Source organism: Rattus rattus, chromosome 4 (genome assembly GCF_011064425.1).
Source record: "Rattus rattus isolate New Zealand chromosome 4, Rrattus_CSIRO_v1, whole genome shotgun sequence".
Lineage (NCBI taxonomy): Eukaryota > Metazoa > Chordata > Mammalia > Rodentia > Muridae > Rattus > Rattus rattus.
This window is the reverse complement of record NC_046157.1, coordinates 27,077,238-27,097,052: the sequence shown is the minus strand read 5'-3', so window position 1 is coordinate 27,097,052 and position 19,815 is coordinate 27,077,238. Positions and strand designations below refer to the sequence as shown.

The 19,815-nt window shown below is 41.7% G+C and overlaps 1 protein-coding gene across 5 annotated transcripts in view; it reads right to left on the bottom strand.

Annotated features, from left to right (window-relative positions):
• Lsamp (limbic system associated membrane protein) overlaps window positions 1–19,815 on the bottom strand; it is a 2,154,604-nt gene that overhangs the window by 7,252 nt on the left and 2,127,537 nt on the right. For 3 of the 5 annotated variants that reach the window (XM_032899157.1, XM_032899156.1, XM_032899159.1), the window contains 2 exons: window positions 18,528–18,563; window positions 1,188–1,220 (listed from right to left, as the gene is read on the bottom strand). The exons of the other annotated variants lie outside the window; for them this stretch is intronic. In XM_032899157.1, the coding sequence (XP_032755048.1) occupies window positions 1,188–1,220; window positions 18,528–18,563 (69 nt within the window). The remainder of the gene's footprint in view (window positions 1–1,187; window positions 1,221–18,527; window positions 18,564–19,815) is intronic. 5 annotated transcript variants of the gene reach the window in all.

The window sequence follows — 19,815 nt, the reverse complement described above, 5'->3', positions numbered from 1 at the left end:
AAAGGAAAGTATTTTCTTCTTGTCCTTTATAAAATATAGTTTATTTTTATGTTATGTACAGTGACGTTTTGACTGCATGCATGTCTGTGTGAGGGTGTCGGATCCCCTGAAAAAGGAGTTACAGACGGTTGTGGGCTGCCATGCAGGTGCTGGGATTTGAACCCAGGACCACTGGAAGAGCAGTCAGTGCTCTCAACTATGGAGCCATCTCGCTAGCCTGAAAGCTCAGAGACAAGTGATGACCAGGAGGGCATGAATGACAATGACAACGAATGACAGTGACATCTGGGCTCATCCCAGCTTCCTTAGTACTTCCTTAGTGCATGCATAGGAGGGAAAGTTAGACACAGTTGTGGCTTGCATCGTAGGGTCCATTTAATGAAGCCTTGTCAGGTTTGCCCTGTCTCTGTAGAGGTAGGAATGTAGACTGTGTGTCATGAGCTGATGGGAGTGCATGCCAATCATGGCATAGCCTTCTCTAAGGATCCAGCCATCCAGGTAAGCAAGTGAGACTTGAGGAGCTGAGAGAACTGAGGCAGGGTGGAAATGTGGACTTCGTTTCATGAGCTGCTGACTAGCCGTATGACTGGTGTAAGTGTCAGAACCCAGCAATGTATTTACTTGAATCATCAACAAGAAACTGTAAAATTCTGAAAGCTTTGCCATTGCGCAACCACCATTCTACAAAATGAGATCCCTGGGATTAACCCTAGACACTAAGGGGCCGGAGAGATGGCTCAGTGCTTAGGAGCACTGACTGCTCTTCCAGAGAGAGGTCCTGAGTTCAAATCCCAGCAACCACATGGTGGCTCACAACCATCTGTAATGGATCTGATGTCCTCTTCTGGTGTGTCTGAAAAGAGCTATGGTGTACTCACATACATCAAGTAAAATAATCTTTAAAAAAAAAAAGAAAAAAAAACACTTAAGAAAAATCACACAAGGGATGGAAGAGGGGACGACACGGATATTAAAGTGAGTCACTGTCAAAAGCACTCCCAGGGGTGAGGACCCCTTTATTAATAAAAAAGTTCATGGCCTGGGAGAAAAACACTGCCAACTGTCTTATTGAAAATTTTATCACAGATCACAATACTATATCGAACTCAGGTGCGTTAGACCACAATATATTGCTATGGAATCTTAACTGATGTCTAAAAGGTTTTTTGTATAAATAAGAACCATACCTTTTTGCTTGAAGTGCACGGTGGTACCAATTTCTAAAAAAGAAACATTTAACAAAACAAAAACAAATAAAAAAAGGCTTTACCATTTAAGCATAAACACAAGGGTAGTTTGTTACTTTCCATTAAAAGAAGAATGGCAGGAGAAGGCAGGTAGGGGACAGGCCAGTAGGAGGAACCGCTGACAGAGACAGAAGGACAGGCAAGCACAGCAACTGGTGGGAATAAAGAATGAACGGCAGCTACCAATTCTCCATGCTACATGCTCTGCCATTAGACAAGCACAGAGGCTCCAGCATGGAGTGTCAACATAGTCTCGACTGCACTGTATGCAACCCTAGAATGTGTCTGAGGTCCAGCCTTATCGTACTCCCATTCGCACCGTGTCTAGCTCCTTACCTAACAACCTCCTACGCCAAGCTTCTCAGTTGCTGTATCATCAACTAGAAATGGTTCCATAGGTTTCTATACTGTTCAGTCATTCACTCCAGTCACCTTCCTAGGACTGCCCTATCAGTTCCCAAAGTCACTACTCAATGATCCTCAACGATCTTTAACTGAGCATTAGGCTAAGCAGCACAAAAGCCCCTCCTGGCATGATCTACTCATTTGCTTACAGGTTGACTCCTCCTAAGGGCCTCCACAGTGAACCCATTGAATCTAATACTCAGCCCGGACCATGAGATACAGTGATTTTCTCCAAACACTTACTGCACGTGTTAATAAATATCAGGGTTAGACAAGTTCAGCTTGCTTAAATATCTGGAGTTCTTTTTTTTTTAAAAAAAAGTATCTTTTCCAAACAATTCAGAGGACTTCTGTGCCTTTGAAAGTAAATAAGTAAATTTTTCATAGGGCACCATTTTCTATTTCAGGGCCACCTAAGTGATTGGTTAGCTATGGGAGTCCACGCTGGCGGTAAGATCTGGATATTTTTCTCTATGTGAGCATCAGGGCTGCAGGGTCGGATCTGCAGGCTGAGCAACACGATCTTGCAGAAAAGGTAAAGCACCTGGCTCCTTCAGCCGCAGAAAGCCTTTTACGCAGAACCTTTCCCATCTTATAGTCCTGCTCCCATTTCTACCCCCTCAGGGTCCCCCCGCCCCCACCATGGCTTTCAAGATAGAGACCCAATACATAGCTGGGTATTTGTGCCTCTCCTCACCAATCCTACCTGTCTAGTCTCACAAACAACTGCCACCTCCCTAGCTTTCTTCTCATGCCCCCTGGAACCAGATTCCCTCCCCGGGGGTATTATGGCTTCTGTAGTAGTGTCTCAGTCACCCTTCCGGCACGGAGCCTTTCTTGGTCTTTTTGATGACATCTGGTCCTTTTATTTCCTATCACATGCATCTTTGTTTTAATTTCCAATGTGTTTATCTGATGCTTCCATCAACTGCTGTCATCCTCCCTGGATTCTGACTTCATGCAGTCTGGGGCCGGGTCTTTTATTATCTGATACCGTAGTCCAATGCCTGACAATCATTCTGAATGCACATTAAAACTCGAGAAAAAAAATAACAAACATGGGTCACATTGTTTCTGAAACAGAAAAACGGGGAACCTGATTTAGCACACCAGGCTTGGCTCTTTGAAATCATGCCTGAGAAGTCACCACGGTTCCTGAAAACCTACTCATCCCTGTCCTTACATGTTTCCTCATGTGTCCAGTCCAAGCAGTCTCCGGGAGAAGCTCTCAAACAGTATAAGACTTCCTGACATCAGGAGGGCAGTTTTAAAGGAAGGTATGGTTGTCTCAGTGTCTGAGGCTTACGAGTCTCCATGCCCCATGACTAACAAAACTAACACCAGCCAGCCGTTCCGTAGTTTATAAGTACAATGGATTTCCCTGAACTGGTTAGCTTTAGAGGGAATCACTCTGAATGTTCCCTTGTGTTACGATGACTGGTGCTCATGGTGAACATCTGAGGATGCCCAGAGACACCAGGATCGCTCAGACCCATTTCTATTTGAAGAACACTGTACACGGTCCAATCAACACATGCATTATACTGTAAGTTAATATAGAAACATGGAGTACATTTCTTCTTAGGAGGCAGCCTCTGAGGCCACTAAAGAATTCTAGACCTAGAGGAAACCATTTTCAAGAAAAGAATTGTGGTCTTTTCCTTTCTTTTCCTTTCTTTTTTAAATCTGGTGCAGGGACTTTGTGGGAAGCAGCTTAGGCAAATGCTCGGGGTAGACAGGTAGGGCAGGGACTCTTATTAAGCTAAGAGATCCCTCTTTAACCTTTCATGCCCCAGTTTCAACATTTGTACAGGAGTTTAATGAGTCTGGCTCTGACACAGCTGCTCCCTGGGCTAGATCACCACTCACTGTGCCCTCCTTGCACCAAGCACACAGTTTAGTCAGAGTCGTCACCATCTTGTGGTGGAATCCTTCGAGAGAGGATTATTAGTGCAATTTTCGAGGTGGAAGAAAGATACCCCAATTAAAAAGCCACTGCTGCATGTGTGCTAACGATAAGATAGGCAAAACATTAGGAGACCTTGGCACACCAAACCAGATAGGAGGGGGGCTGCATAATATTTAGGGTGCAATTGTCAATATTGATCACAGAAACCCACTGTACAGGCTGGGTGAGAATCTGCACATTCTGAATGAATGTATTGGGCAAACATTTCTCCGCTATTCTTCAATTAAAGAGAGAGAGTTATAATAAAAAATATTTTGGAACACCACCAAACATTTAACTCCATGAGGTGACTATGCAAAAATGCTTGAATGTGTACACACCAGTGCTTAAAAGACAAACTAAATTTCTAGTTAGATTTTATAGATGTTCTTTCCTTTTGTGACCAGACATTGAGTTCTTTGTGAAACAGGAAAGATCTTAAAGCTCTAACTTTGATTCTCTTTCGTGAAAAGTGTGATAGACTTGTGATGTTTGTACAACTATTTCTAACTCATCCTATTCTGGCTGATCAGTCTCCTGAGGAAGAAAATCTGCATGATTTTGAGCTTTTTTGAAAACTCGGTTATGTCCTGCCATCTTGTGGTCACACTAGGACATGTTCCGCGGTGCCTTCGGAAAGTATCATCTCTGTCCACCAGGTGGCAACAGTGAGCGAAATGGATTGCAGCTGCTGTCTCGTTGGACGGAGCTGTTGTGAAATGTTAATCTTCAAAAGAGGCCTCCCCACTATTATAGACAAGTTTTTGATCTGATCCGTAATGCCTGTACGCCATCCTTTTCTATAGTGAAAGATGGGTTTACGTTCTTGACAGAAACTGCATTGCCAGGGATACTGTTTCCGGAAGGATTCCCGGGATCCTTCAGGAAAATATCAGCAGTCTCTGACTTTTATGTTTTTCTCGAACATTTCCCCCTACATATTGGTCTTGCTTCTGAAAATATGTTCAACAGGTGGGCATCGAGATGTCGATTAGAAGTATATACAGTCATATCTGCAGTCAGGCAAATTCTCAAACACTGGTATGGTCAAATGCTGACTTTTTAACTCCCGTGTATCCAGCAGAAGGAAAAGGTCAGAGGTCAGGAAGCTTATTCTTCCTTTAACCTCTGTGATCTCTCTCTCCCTTTCTTCCTTTGTATTTTTTCTTCTTTTCCTGTCCTGCTCCATCCTTTCTCCCTCCCCTCATCCTCTCCTAAAGTGGGTATTTTTGAAATATTTCACTGGAAACTCCTTTTAGTTAGGGAGCATTCTTGTTACCTGAGGGCACTTTCAGACTTGATTGGACACAGAAAACGTTGTCACCTGTATGCTTTTTCTGAGTTCCTAGGGGTGGGGGTTGGGTGCCAGAGGGAGTGACCAGACAGCAAGACTTTAAGGATTAGAAGCAGCTTTGCCTAGCTTGGCTCTTGACCACAGCCTGTGTCCCACCCACAGCTCACAGCATTCCTTTATCCTAATTTACACTGAAGGGTCTTGCAGCAGTATGGGGCTTGACATTGTATGGACAGTTGCCCTAATCCCAGGGTATTTATTCGAACATAGGTATCTCATCTGTTACCTGACACAGATGAATGATAGAACAACCAGTTCTTATCTGCGGCACAATTCTTTCTGCAAGGCCAGTGTTCTGTGTTTGCTACAGGTTTGAAAATAGCACCTTGGTAGCTGACTTCATATATTTAATGGTATCTTTTTTTTTTTTTTTTTTTTTTCTGGATCAGAATGAATAATTTTCTGCGTAGACAGGGTCCACGGTGGACCGAGATTTTCAGGACCAGTTGCCTGAAAGTGTATGTAAGAGGTGTGGATTAAATCACTAAGGTGGCCAGAGAAAAGGGGAAAGAGAGGGGCGGGTGTGGCTTCAGCCTTACTCTCCTTCCCTTACTGACACCAAGGCCTCAGAGCATAACATTTGCAAGTTTCCTTTGTAGAAATCAATGGGGTTTTGTTCTCTGACATTTTGTGTGTGTCAAGGTTTTGAAAAAATAAAACCTTTATTATTATAGTGGCTTAAAAGAGGGACATTTTTATTAATTCAATTTTGAAAGCCACACTTTGGAAGTTATTAGTTTCTTCCTCATGGGCTTCTTCTCTCTCCTCAGAGGCTTTAGGGATTAGCGGCTTCTGTCTCCAAGTTTGATTATTTTTCCTTTTGCCACAGAAAAAGATATGCCCTCTGATTCCTGTTTGTCTTGTTAGAGCTTTTGACTTCCTCCACGTGTGATATTCAATTTGTATAAATCTTAGTGCCTAATATTTCTAGAATATTGGTCTCTGAGAATCATCAGGAATCATTCCGGGTCTAGGCAAAAGAGGAGAAAGTCAAAGCAAAAGGTGACTTGAACCTCAATCTCTAGCTTTTCCATCACTGTTCTTGTTTATCTATGTTGTTGCAGAGCTGGGATTCAAACCTGGGTCTCGCACAGGCCAGGCAAGCCCCCAATGACTGAGCTCCACCCTTAGTCTGAGGTTGTGGGGCCCCGGTTACAAGAATACTGCTGTTCTCACAAATTAGAACCAGTATCCAAACAGCTGAGAAAATCCTACCATAGCATCAACATTTGAGAATGAATTTCAGCATTCCTTAACTAGACTCTGATCGAAATGGAATCCCACACTCTGGTTTGAATATCTCAGAGGGCTTTGCTCTGTATAGGTGACTGTCAGCAGGAAAGAAGTGCAGCTGGTTAGAGGAGGAGATAATGATGCAAAGTCACCAAAATATTATAACCCTAGACACAGCGAGCGAATAAATGAACCTCAACTAAAATTAACACTGACATAGTTTGCTATAAATTGTGAACAAAACATTTGAGACTTGTTTATTTTTCTCATTAGTTGGATCATCAAATCTCCACAAACCAAATGTCCTATGATGAACAGAAGGAAAAAAAAAACTTTTTAAGATAGAGAAGAAATATATCTACAAAAGGGAAAACACTAATTTGTCAATGTGGAGGGAGAAGGTAGTTGTTCTCCAACTTAAGTGAGAAGATCCTTACTGTGAGTCCAGGAGGAAACGCAGGGGAAACCTTTTGTAAGGTAAGCCTTGTGCCCAGGACCAGAAAGTACCATGAATATGCTACAGTGGGAGTGCTGGACAGCAGAAAGCTCCCCTCTGCTGCAGCTTTGCATAAGGCACAGACATTCCCTAGCCTTGGACAAGGTGGGAAGAAGGGAAAAGTCTGAGCATGTGGACAATACAAATATTTACATAAGAGGTTTATTTACATCATATCAGTGATGTCATGTCTGAGATAGATTGTATGCGATTCTTTTTTTTTGTAGTTTTAGAATTTAAAATTTTTCTGTCATTAGGATATATTGTATTTATTTCCAAAATAGAAAGCTATAGACAACAAATCATGCATTAAAGGTATTTTCGGGGTAGTATGGAAACTTAATACAGTAGAAGCTTCCTAAAACACATCTATGAGGGCATCCTAAGCGAAGTTGCCAAATAATTGAGGAGACAGAGGTCCAGCTGGATATCTTTTGTCATCAAGTGGAACTCTCAGTATTGGGAATGACTTGTATCTAATTCAGCTATTGGCTAAAGGCGTCCAATGGGAACCCACAAACCACCCAGGCTGTTGCCAAGATTATATGCTGCTCTCCACAAAGTGACAGCGAGGCTCCCTTGCTGAAGGCAACACCTACACAACTCACTGAACATGGAGAAGTCAAGGTGGTGCCTACATAGAGGCTTTACCCCCTACAGGCAAGCATCTTGGGTACAGGATGGTATTTAGTATGATACCAAAGGAGAAATATAAACTCCAATCCAGCTACAAAACCCTTTGATCTACAGCGGTTCCCTGCCTGCAAGATGTGCTGGTTGCAATGGTAGCATGAAACGTGTGATGTGACTGACTTAGGGCTCACTGCATGAGATGGAACCCACACCCAACACTGCTTGGGTGACCAAGATCCTAAGACTCCATAGCTGGGATCTAGGGTAAAGCTACATATCAATGTTCTATTGGAAGAATGTAACAGAAGTAAGACTCCTGACATCATTCTGCTATAGATCAGTGCCTTGTTCAGCCATCACCACAGAAGCTTCCAACTGCAGCAGATGGGAACAAATACAGAGATCCACAGCCGGACGTTATGCAGAGAGTGAGAGACCTGGGAACTCGCATCGATAAATGGTATACCTCCATTAAACCCTTCCCCTCAGGCATCAGAGAACCCTGCAGAAGAGGAGGAACAAGGAGAGTAAGATGGTGGACACTACGCGAACAAGGGTGACAGGCAAGCAACAGGATGATATACATACGAATTCACAGGAATAGAGGCAGCATGTGCTGCAGGGGCCACACAGGGAGTTTCCTAGGAAGAAGTCTCAATATCAGCATGACAGAAAGGAGTAAAGAAAGAGGGATTGGAGAGGACGCTGACCTGTTCTGTGAGAAACTGTAAGCCCGGATGAGCTCTAGAGGTATCTGGTGAGATGGAAGGGAAGGGAGGCCTCTATAAACCCCACTGTTGTACCAGTTACTCACTGGTTCAAGTTGCTGTGTCTGACTGAAGGCAGTGCATAAGGAGCAACTCAGCTGAGAACCATTGGCTGCCAATACTTCAAGCAGAAGGAAAGAAGACACGCTCCGGGCTTGAAGGTATAATCTAGGCAAGGTGCCATGTATACCATATGGTAGAATGCATTCTCGGGCAGTATTTTAACATATGTCAGTAAAAATGGCAAAGCAAGTGACTCACACTATCCTGAGTGCCCACCATCTTCTCTAGCTCCTACAGGGACAGCCTAAGGAGGATTGTGATTGGCTGATGACATGGGTTCACCAATAACTTACATGCTTCTCTGATTGTTCAAGTCTGGATTATACATTTAGACCTGTATTAGTCTGTATATATTATATACATTCCGTTTAAAATTCAGGGATTCTCATGAATAATAATCAAGTATTTGAAGTGTCCTGATGCTTGTATACGTCTATGTAACCATCACCTAAAACATTGTGCTTTTTCTCCCATAACGTTGTGCTTTCGCTGTGAACTTGAGAAGAATATGTTTTAATTTCTACTATTTTAAGGGGTCCTGGACTTTATATAATTATAAACATGTCCCATGGTTAAAAAAAAAAGGTAAATGTAGAAAATTTTCAAAAAAAAAAAGCATTTTCTGATTATTTGGTATCTGTTTTCACTATTCTAAGGTGATTGAGCACCTCCCTTAAAATTAAGTAGATGGATATCATGCAATTAAACAAAAGAGAAGCCAGTCTGGGCGATGTTTAAGGGATATGGCTTCCCAGTGTGAGGTGGTAAAGCAATAGAAGAGGCTTATACAGGTCTATAGATCCTTCTGACCAGAAGCCTGATGTACCGTTGACTGTTCCTATAAGGAAGAGCAGGATCTGGCTGCTGTAGGCTCTACCTCATGGATTATTACAGAAAATACAATTCCGTTAAGTACTAACAATATGAATGGAGGACTCCAGTAAGACTCCTACATCAAGGCTGCTTTTTTTCCCCCAAATCCTGAGGGTTTCTTATTCATCCTGGGTAAGTTTAATTTTTAATAATCAATGAACTAAAATGTTCCAGAATGCCCAAAGGCTTAAGTTTAATAAAGGGTTCTCCAGGGCCTGTAATGTAGAAAACTACATATAAAGCAAGCTCACTTGACACAGTAGTCAGGGAGAGGCTCCTGGCCAAACAGATTTAGGCTTTAAAGAGGCAGCACACGTGTCTGTCCTTGTCCCTGGAATGTTTCAAATCGCACCTGTGGGTGCCATCTTGGTCCTTAGTCTCCTGCTGTGACAGAGACCAGTTAACTGCCTTGTAACTACCCAGCCTCAATCATACTTAGCTGTTGACTCAACTGAGTTGTTAAAGCAGAAAATAGATTCTAACATCTGTGTTCTAAAATATACATATTCTATATATTTTAATGATTCTTTTTGCCCTTCATCTATTTGAATTGCTAAAAACGGATTAAACGCAAAGGTTGGGTAGATCTCTAGAGGCTTCGTTTCTTCCCCTCTCTCTCTTTGGTTTTACTCCCTGCTTTCTGCTTCCAAGGTCTAAACTGTGAATTCTAGAGCCATTTAAACATACATTTTTAGGTTCAAAATCCTGAGGGATTCCAGGCCGTCTTTAATCCATGTAATGTGAGTTTTCATTTTGTATGTTTCAAAATCAAAAACATTCGAACACCATGAAACGAAGTAATTTGAATGCAGAGAGAATAAGTCAATCTGTAGGATTTCCTAGGGTTTAAAAGCTCCTGGAAATAAGAAGATAAGGGATTTAAAAATATTGGTATGCTCTGAGTTCCCCTTGCATCTGCCTCTGTGGAACTAAACATCACAGTGCGAGCCTTGCTAAGGTTAGTTATGCCTCAGGCTCTTTTTTGGTGACTTTCTTCTTGATCTCTAGGAAACCTTACTCACAAGGTTTCTGTATCTACAACTCCTTCTCTATACTCCTGCTACAACTGACCCCCAAGTACAGCATCTGTGCACGCTCTGGGGGAACTTTCTAAAAACATAACTGTTTCCTTAGAACCTAACCATTCCTACAACTAAAGCAAAAATCTTACCACAATCTTTGTCGTTTCCTCTGACATTCAACTAGAGAACAGACAGTATAACCCAATCAACCTGGAATAGTGCTACTCCCTAAAGCGCAGACTGTCCATGCATGTACATTCAGCCCAAGAGATTATTTCTCATAACACAAGCATAAATCACTATTGTTCCTTTTGTAACTCCTTCCTTCTCCCTCCCTCCCTCTATCCTCCCCTCCTTCTCTCTCTCTCTCCCTCCTTCCTTTCCTCCCTCCCTCCTTTCCCTCCCTCTCTTCCTCTTTTTTCCCCTCCCTCCTTCCCTCCCTCCTTCCCTCCCTCCTTCCCTTCCTTCCTTCCTTGCTTCCTTCCTTTGTCATTTCTTCTTGTCAAAATTCAGAAGAACAGAAATAAGAATCTTTTGTTTTTTTTCCACCCGCCCCCAGAAATAAGAATCTTAAGGAAAATCTTTTTTCCCCCTAGATGTTAAGAATAAGATGGGTTTTATCTGCCAGTGAGATTTTTCCTTAGATTGTAGACTTTTGTATGTACTGGGATATTCTGCTCCTTAGGCCGTCTTCCCTTCTGCGGTTCAGTTTCCCCTTGCCTAGGGAAGCACCCTTGACCTACTTACCTAAACTACCTGACCTTGCAGGTGCCCTAACTTGGCACTTAACAGAGCTGACCTTGTTTGCTTAATCACCTTAATCTGTGGGGTCTGCGAACCTTCCTTGTATAGATGCTATTCCTGGCCTGCTCTGCACAGTTACCCCCCAAAGGCCCAGCTCAGAACACATTCTAGGATAACATTTGAGTATATCAATGATATCTTCGTAATAATGGTCATTGTCAAAGTCACTTAGTTAGAGCCCAAAATGAGTTTTGACCGACAGTTATCAAGGGATGCTCTTTCTTTTGTTCCTAGTGAGTACGTAGCTTAAGCAAGAGGAAGTATGAGCTCTAAAAAGAACACTATAAAGCAAAAGTCAGAGCAAGTGGAGAGTCATGAGAGAAGTCCATAGCTGGGGATTCAGAATGGAAGCTTTGAGCCCCCAGGAAACCATCCTCTGTTCCAGCTGCTTTCATTAGCACCCAGGGACAAACTTACCTGTGTTGTGGAACTCTGGGGGTGGGAGAGATAATTTGAAAGTTCCCCAAGTTACGGGAGCTTGGGAATCAACAACAGAGTGCAAGTTATTCGTTTAGTGTCTGCTGTCCAAACAATTCCTGTTTCCAAGTAATGAAGAAAACAAACCACAAACGACACACAGACACACAGACACACAGACACACAGACACACACACACACACACACACACACACACACACACACAATTAAAACATAACCACTGTTCAATGGTCAAACAAAGTTCCAACATTGAACATGGCTGGGACACTTGGAACTGTGTGAGCTAGAGCATATGGAATGGGTAGAACGAGCAGCTCAGGCAATGGCTATCTTTAACTGCCTTTAAGAGTTCTCCCCACCTACTGAGAGGACGCTATGCTTGCCCCAGTGATTCTTGGGAAGTTGCAGAAGTCATGCTGGAAATGCAAGGTTTCTAAGGTGTGCCGATAAGCAAGAGAGTTGTCTGTGACTTATAGTCAATATATCATGCTGGTCGTGATGCGTAGGTGTCAAGTGTGTACACATGTCACAGACGTGTGGGAAGTGTTTTCTTCTAGCGTCAGTGAAAAGCAGAGCAGTGTAGTGCATGATGGCAGTCTTGGCTCCCAAGTGTCCAATTAGAAAGCATGATAAATGGCTTGGAAGGTCTCTCCTCCCCTGATCTGTGGTGGATATAAGCTGACAATCCTCAGCAGAGTCCTAGTGAGGAGTCGGCTGACTCCCCTCATACATCTGGCACATATGAACGTCCTAAATTGGAATTCCACCCTCATTATTTCATGCTGTGCTCTGACTTGGCAGGTGTGTTTCCTCACAGCGGTGTGCAGGGGGAGATGTAAGGCCTGTGCTTTACCTTCCTTCTCTCCATCAAAGTATTCATTGAATTTAATACCTACAAATAACTTGGGATGATGAAAGGGCATCGTGAGGACAGAGAGACTCTGTGAGGAAGTTGTTACTGAGGTTAATTTGTATCCTGCTTCTTTAGACACGACTGTCTCCTCCCCTTAGATCCCTACAGTGCCTCAGTGGTGCTTACACGGCAGTGCTGAGTGTTTAGAAGTGATTGCTATTACGCTTTAGACTTTTATTTTATTTTATTTTTGTTTCATTTGAAGGGAGTCCAAGGGGGGATATAATATGCATATGTGAGTGCAAGATGAATCTGAAAAGAATGTAGAGAAAAGGAAAATCAAGAATAAGAACCACATATGACAGAGGGAGAGGGGACTTAGGAACAAATTGAAAATAAGGTTTATATTTGGAAGGAGACTATGACATTTGTCAATGTCTGGGGTCATGCTGATGCCTTAGTGTCCTGTCTGGTGTGGGGGATGCTGAAGATCAAACCAAGGACCCGTCGTGTGCTAGGCAAGCAAGCTATCACCGAGCCATTTGCTCAGCCCCCTCGCTCTCTGCTTACTTCTTAGTGCTTTCTTTAAGGACTCTACCTCTTTGCTGTGTTCACCAACCTGGAGATAAGGTCCTAAAGAAAGGACCTACCTCAGCTCTTCCTGCTGTGCCTCTCACAGTGCTTTCATGTCGAATGGCTTGTGAGAAACACTAAGGCTAGCCCTGTTGGAGCGCACTCTAAAGAGCAGAGGAACCAATACCAGTCTCGTCTGTCCATTCGGGATTCCGGTCTTCTTACCGTGTGGGATAGCATTTCTTACCGTGTGCCAGCATTTCCCACTGCAAATCTCACTGAGCTTTTCTTAGGCAGCTTTATTCCTTTTAATTAAAAAGACAAGACTGCCAATTACTTAAACTTAATCCCCAAATGTAATTGTTACTTTGAAAGAATCGGTTTTTTTCCCCATAAAGCTCATACAAGAGTAATATTTCCATCAAATTAAAATTTAGTGGAAGCTCTGATTTTCAAAAAAAAAAATATTCATTTTCAAATCCCAGCTGGCTCTAGAAATCAAAATAGAACAGCAAGGCATAAGGAAAGGGAGGTGACCAGGAAAGGCTGGATGGTGTAAGCAAATCCAGACTAGAGAAATAAGAAAAGATGAGAGAACATGTTAGAATTTCCCTACCTGTAAATTCATGCTATAGGGCTTTTAGTCATTTAGCTTGAAGCTAAATGTAAATTCAGAGAGATTTACCACCACAAATCTGCTGTTGGCTGTTTCAATAATGTGTACACTTCCTATCGATTCCTGTTAGCAGCTTTTAACATGAATGGTTTAGGAACCATATCAAGCTAAGCGTAGAGAGGTGGAGAGGGGTAAGACATGGACACGGGGTTAACTTCGAGTGTTACAGTTGGGTCTAAACCATTCCGTGGTTATCGGTAACTCATGGATGCCACATCACTTAATGCTAAGGCTGTAATAGCTGCTCACGAGTAAAGAAAATCAGCGGGAAGACTTGAATCCCATCTGAAGGAGCCAGAGAAGAAAGTGTACACTCTGACCCTGATTTATTTTCTTGTATATTAACTGTAGCCCATGGTAGTTCTGTGAATTCTGTGACTTTGTTACACCATGGCTGCATGAATACTATCAGTTGAAATGAGACCCTCCCTTCTGCCAGCCAATAGGAAGGGAGAGATGTGTTTTAACATTTTAATCTTCCTTAATAAGATCTATATCTTTGGGACAGATGAAAGGTTAGTTGGGTATCTCACAGCGAAATTGGTGACCTTCTGTGGCTTCTCTTAAAGATTCTTATTCTGCTGTGAGTTAAAAAATAAAGACAAAATCTTTTTTTTTTTTTTTCTCACTTTGGCCTTGAGATAGTCTGGCCTTTAAACTTCTTAGTGTAAAACATGGGATCCAAAATAACCACACCTCAAGGAAGTCACGTCTCCCTAATGCCATGTTCACAGGACATGAACATACCTCCCAGAATAGTGCTTCCTAAAAATCCACAGGAAGGGCATGCAGCTAGATTGGATTATTTGAAATTCAATATGCTTTTCTTCTAGGGTTCTCCTTCGTATAGTATTTAAAATACCACTTTGAGCTTGTAGGCATGAAAAATACAATTTCTTTCCCATTTCACAGTTGGAAAAACTGAATTACAGAGAACAATGCTAGTAATTATCCATAATTAATAGAGGTGTGTATGCAAATCGGTCTGAGTAAGTGTGTGAAATTAGATGTGCTGATGCCAGACGGCTCTGCTCCTGTGTTTTTTTGATGCTTTCATATAAATCTCTGCATTAGTCAGGCATACAAATATGACTTTCCAGAAACGTATGGATAATAAAGTGACTATTATATATGTATGTATTGTAATGTGTGAAACAAATTAGATGAATCACTGCAATTTGTTCGATAGGTGCATATCTAATGAGCATTATGAATGCCTTTACAATGCTGGTTTATATATGGCTTAGGTTCAGCATGTAGTAGACTAGATTTGGGTATGCTTTGGTCATGAAAACGTGTGGGATGAAGTAATTATTAATTTCTTTTGATTATAGGAGTTGATGAGACAGTAGATACAAAAGACCTTAAAATGTATTGATAAATGAGAAACCAGTTAGTACCTTAGGTATTCGTGTTAGTCTTAATATTACCAGTGCTGTACCTGGTGAAATTGTTATATTGAGGATGTGGGAGAGGCGGCTTCTCCTTGATTTCCAGCATGATATATTCAGAAAATAAAATGTGAGGCTTAAGCACCCATTTCTACAGAATGAGATATATTCAAGTTTTTCCCCTCCCATGTTCCCTTCCATTCTCTTAGAGCCTGATTTAAAGAACTCGTTCCAGGCAGAGCCAGGAAGAGGCAAGGCTATCTCTTCCTCTACTGCAGGTTCACTCTGGCTGTTTGGATGTCAGGTTTGCCCACAAGGACACCAGTGTTCTTTGGGGAGAAAGCAAAGCTGGGCAACCTCATCTGCTTGTGGGTTGGATTGCAAAGTGGTTTTGAAGTTGGGTTTTGGAGAGTTTGTTTTGTTTCCAGAGCGAGCTTTGGATAGCCGCATTAATCATGCAAACCCAGCCATGTGCAATGTGTTTTATCAATGGAAAAACAGAGACTGAGTGGCAAGCAGATGTGAGCAAATCCAGCGCAATGCCTGAACCTGGAAGATAATCTCAAAATTTCCCAGATCTACTTGCCACATGGGATTAGCGATTGGAAAGGCTGTTCACTTGGGATAAATAATCAGATGGGAGACAAACAAAGTGAGACACGTTCACTCCTGTTCTGTAAAAACAATGATAATATGGGCAGGGACTGGAGAAGGAGGGGCTGACAGAGCCCAGAGAGCTCTTGGAAGACTCTGCTTGGATGCTGCAAAGACAAAACAATGGTGGGTGTCCTTGTCTTCAATTTCAACTCATTGCCTCATGCTGAAGCCACGCTCCTCAGTGGGAGGGCATCTTCCAGAGAGACAAAAGGTTACATTTAAGCTTGCTAAAGGGAGACACCTCTACTGCCCTGGCTCACAGAGGGCCCTGGAAATGGCCTCAGGCCAATGAAGTGAGAAAATTCCCTCCGAAATTTACAGCTGACTCTTCCTTCATTTTACAATTCAGTGGATTTTCCTGCAGTGAGACAGTTGAGGTATTTATGCAAATATATGCAATTCAGGACTGATTTCAGAATGAATAAATCTAAATGAAAATTAATTGGAAAATCCACTATCAGAAACAAATCAAGGAAGGAACACCACTTATTTTCTCTCTGTATATAAATATGTGTTTGTGTGTATGTGTATGTATGTATGTGTATGTACGTATATATATATTTAAAAATTAAGGAGCAGGGAAGCAATTTGGTTTTTGTGTTTTGTATTGTTTTTGGCACAGAAGTAAGGGCACTGTAAAATTTCTAATTGACTCCAGGCAATACATATTACCCGTTGGTTTCATCCCTGTGTTGAAATATCACTGTAGACATAGAATGCATTCCCAGATGGCCTGAGGGCCACAAGTGGTTGAGGATATGGGAAGATGAGAGGGGTGGGTCTCTAATGCAAGGCAACTGGGGTGAAAAGGGCCAGGCTATGGGTAGAAGAGGAAGGTCTTCCTTTCTACCTTACAAGGGCAGAAAGGAGCTTTTGGGACTCCTTTTACCTTTTAAATCACCTAGAGGAAATCATATTCTGAAATCTTTGAGGCCATTTGCCTCAAACAACAAACACAAGACATAGACATAGTTAACACTTTGGTGATGAAAGTTGAGATTCCAAATAGATGATGACATTTAATTAAATAAGGGACCCAAACATAACAATGGTAGCCACAAAAAGACATACTTTTCATGGGTATTTGGATCCTGAGTTGTCACTCTAAAGGCTTAGTATTCTGTCATTGTCTTGTCTTTCCATGGGCAAGTACATTTCCCATGGGAAGCCCTCTAAATTGAAAAGAGAAGGAGAAAGTGATTGGGTCCCTAGGAAGGTGGCATCCTTGTAAAGCACAGGGGACTTAAGAGAACTGACAATTTCCAGTGACCTCTCACACCAGCTCTCCCATATCTCCATGAACAGCTTTTCAATCCCTGCTAGCAAAAGCCCAAAGTATTAGTAGTAAGGGGAACTAGATTCTCTAAAATCTATCTAAAAGAAAAGCTAACTACAGTCTACGTACGTACAGCGCAAAATCAAATGAGGGTCATTCTCCAATCAACAATTGAGTGTGTGGGAAACAAAGTTCCACAGAATTGAATGAGGTCGGACCCTCAATGAAACTGCTCTCCAACATTCTGTAGCTGTCCTTTGTGAACAGCGTCTGGCTTCACTTTGTTCCGCCACAATGCTCGATCAGATAAATATTTGAGTTTGTGGCTGCAGAGCTGCTGTCACAGAGACTCTCAGCGTCATCTTTATACCTTGTGCAAAGCTCATCTTGAACAGGGCACGACCTCTTTGCAAAGGCGACCAACTAGGCCAGATGCGATGCCTCTGTGTGTGTCTTCCTTATCAAGATATTTGCAATATGCCATCCCGATAAAGTGGTGTCGATTTCTGTAGCAACACTAGAAGTTAAATGTCTTAAAATAATTGTGGCATGTCAGGAATTCAAGATGGAATATGTTTTTTTCCCCTGAATGTCACGCTTCATGTCAAGACTGAAAACCAGGCACACTTTAACAGTTTTATTTTTAGTGGCCATGGTTAAGGAACAGATTTTATTAATGCTTTAGGGAAGTTATTTTATTCAACAGAGTTTTAAGTTTTATACTAAAATAGTCTAGGCTGCTCTCAAAATTTATTAAGCTGTCTTGCTATCCCTAGAAACCTTCTGCGACTCATTGTAAATATAATTAAGGCAAGTTTGCATATATGTGACTGTATACATATGCAAAATTCCATCCTTGGCACTTTGAAGATGTCCATCCAATTCTGGTCAGAACTTTAGCTTGGATAAGTTAATGAAACATGAGCCATCTTCAAATTTATAAAACAGCAGTGTTTCTTCCTATAATTCTGAGCACATTTTTCTTATAGTGTGTATAATAATCTTCTTTAATTGGATTTATTTTTTTCCAAACTAGGCCCCGCATGGCCTAGTTTCCATTTTTTCCTCACGTCTCTGAGTGTTCTTTGCGAATCACTTTTCTGAGATTTAATTTCAATGGTAGGTTGGTTTCATTTCAATTTTTTTTTGTATTATTTTAATTTTATTTGCCAATTTGCCTTTAAATACCCTTAAGCTAGAAAGTCGTGGCTGTGACTTTGCATCTCAATGTGGTGTAGGAGGCAAAAAATTTAATTTGGGTCTGTAGAAAGTTTTATGAGAAGAACTCAGAGTGGCTGTTTTATAAATTGTTATTTGTGTTTTTTAAATTATGTATGATTAAAAGGTAGAACACACAGGTTCACCCATAGTTAAGGCAAAGTAGTGTTCATATAACTGAATTGTGTTTATTCTTTGGGAAAATACATTGTACAACAATGACGGTAAGTTCAGAGCCTTTAAACCTTTGTGTTTAGGATGGTCAGTGGGATCATTAATGTGCAATTTTGTGGCCTAGGGAGCTAGGGTATATCTCTGTTCCAATATGGGAGCTCTTGGTGATCTACAGTAAATGTATATTGAAAATACAGTATTCCCTGTCTGGGTAGCTGACTGACTTGAAGTTAAGGCAGTGGCACACCTGTCAGCCTGCTGTTGTTGTGGTAACAGAATGTCTTGCTTTGCAGTGTTTATGGGGAAAAAGTAGCTTCGAATAAATGTGAATTTTGAGAATATGGTTTCTTCCTTTTGTGTTTTTCACACATTAGGTGTTGGAGAATGACCCAGGAACACAACTACAGTGATAAAAATCATACTGACCTTGAATAGGGTGGGGGACTGTGGGTAAAACACGCTCTAAAGGGGAAAAACGGTAAACATCACAGAGGGTATAAATACACACATATTTCTCAAGGTTAATCGCTCACAGTTACAGAACAGGAATTTCCGTGCCTATGGAACCTTATCTCCAATAAACTGCTTATTTGTTCTTCCTGTTAAAATATCAAAGACTGATATTAGTGAAATTATGAATATAGCTCATTTTTTAAATTATTAAAGCAAGAGCAGAGAGCCAACACCAGTGGTAGCCCTCCACATGGGGTCTTCTCCACTGCTAGAAAACCCAATACCAAGGTGATGTCTTCTTAGGGAAAAGGACTAGAACAGATTACAGAAGTTATGGAGCCTTTCTTGGTTCTGGTTCTTCTCCCTTTGGCTAATGATAGATGGAATGACAGCAGTCAGTGGCAGTTTTCTCTCCCTTATCTATCATACAGTTCTTTACCAGCTTCAGTCAAGCATCTGGAAAATTTATTTGAGGAAACACTAATTCATCTTTTCCCTCATGGATTGTATTTCTGTAACAGGGATGCCACAGGAAAAAAGTCTCCCTGGCAATATGTTTCTTGGAACGATATAGTTTTATCTGTAGTCCATTTCTTCATCCTTCTTCTTGCTATCATACCATCTTCTCCAAAATTTGATGAGCCCACCAAACTTAGCTGATACATGCTGTTAACTAATAGCAACTAGTTTTATTTGAACCCTGGGGTCTAACATAGGTAAGTCTCTCACTTGCACATTCCCATACTCTGGCTTCTTCCTGTAATTTAAGTATACTGATGGAATTCAGGTTTTAGGGGATATTTCATACTTCTCATTAATATTCCGCATTTGCCTCTAAATCTTCCCGGAGGCTCTTTCAGCTAGGGAGAATGATGCGGGAGAGACAGGGCTTACTATGTGCCAACTCCCGACTCTATAGTGCGACAGAATTAGCGTACCTTTCCACATTTTAATTTAGAAGTTCATTTAAATAGTGGCCAATGTCAAGTAGAAACCAACCAAAACCAAGCCACAGAGAGATAAGCACGTTCCCGTTTGGTTTGCCTTCCATCTTGTACTGTAAGGTCAGTGAGGAAAAGTTGATCCTCTCCCCCCACGCCCCCCAACCCTGGTTCTTCTAGTCCTTCACACATCTGGCCATTGAGAAGATTCCCAGGCACCTTAACTACTGTACTCTCTAACTTGGCTGAAGGTTGTAGTTTAAATGGGAAAGGTGCTTAAGTGCATTGAGATAGAATAGGTCAGTAACATCCAGAGAATG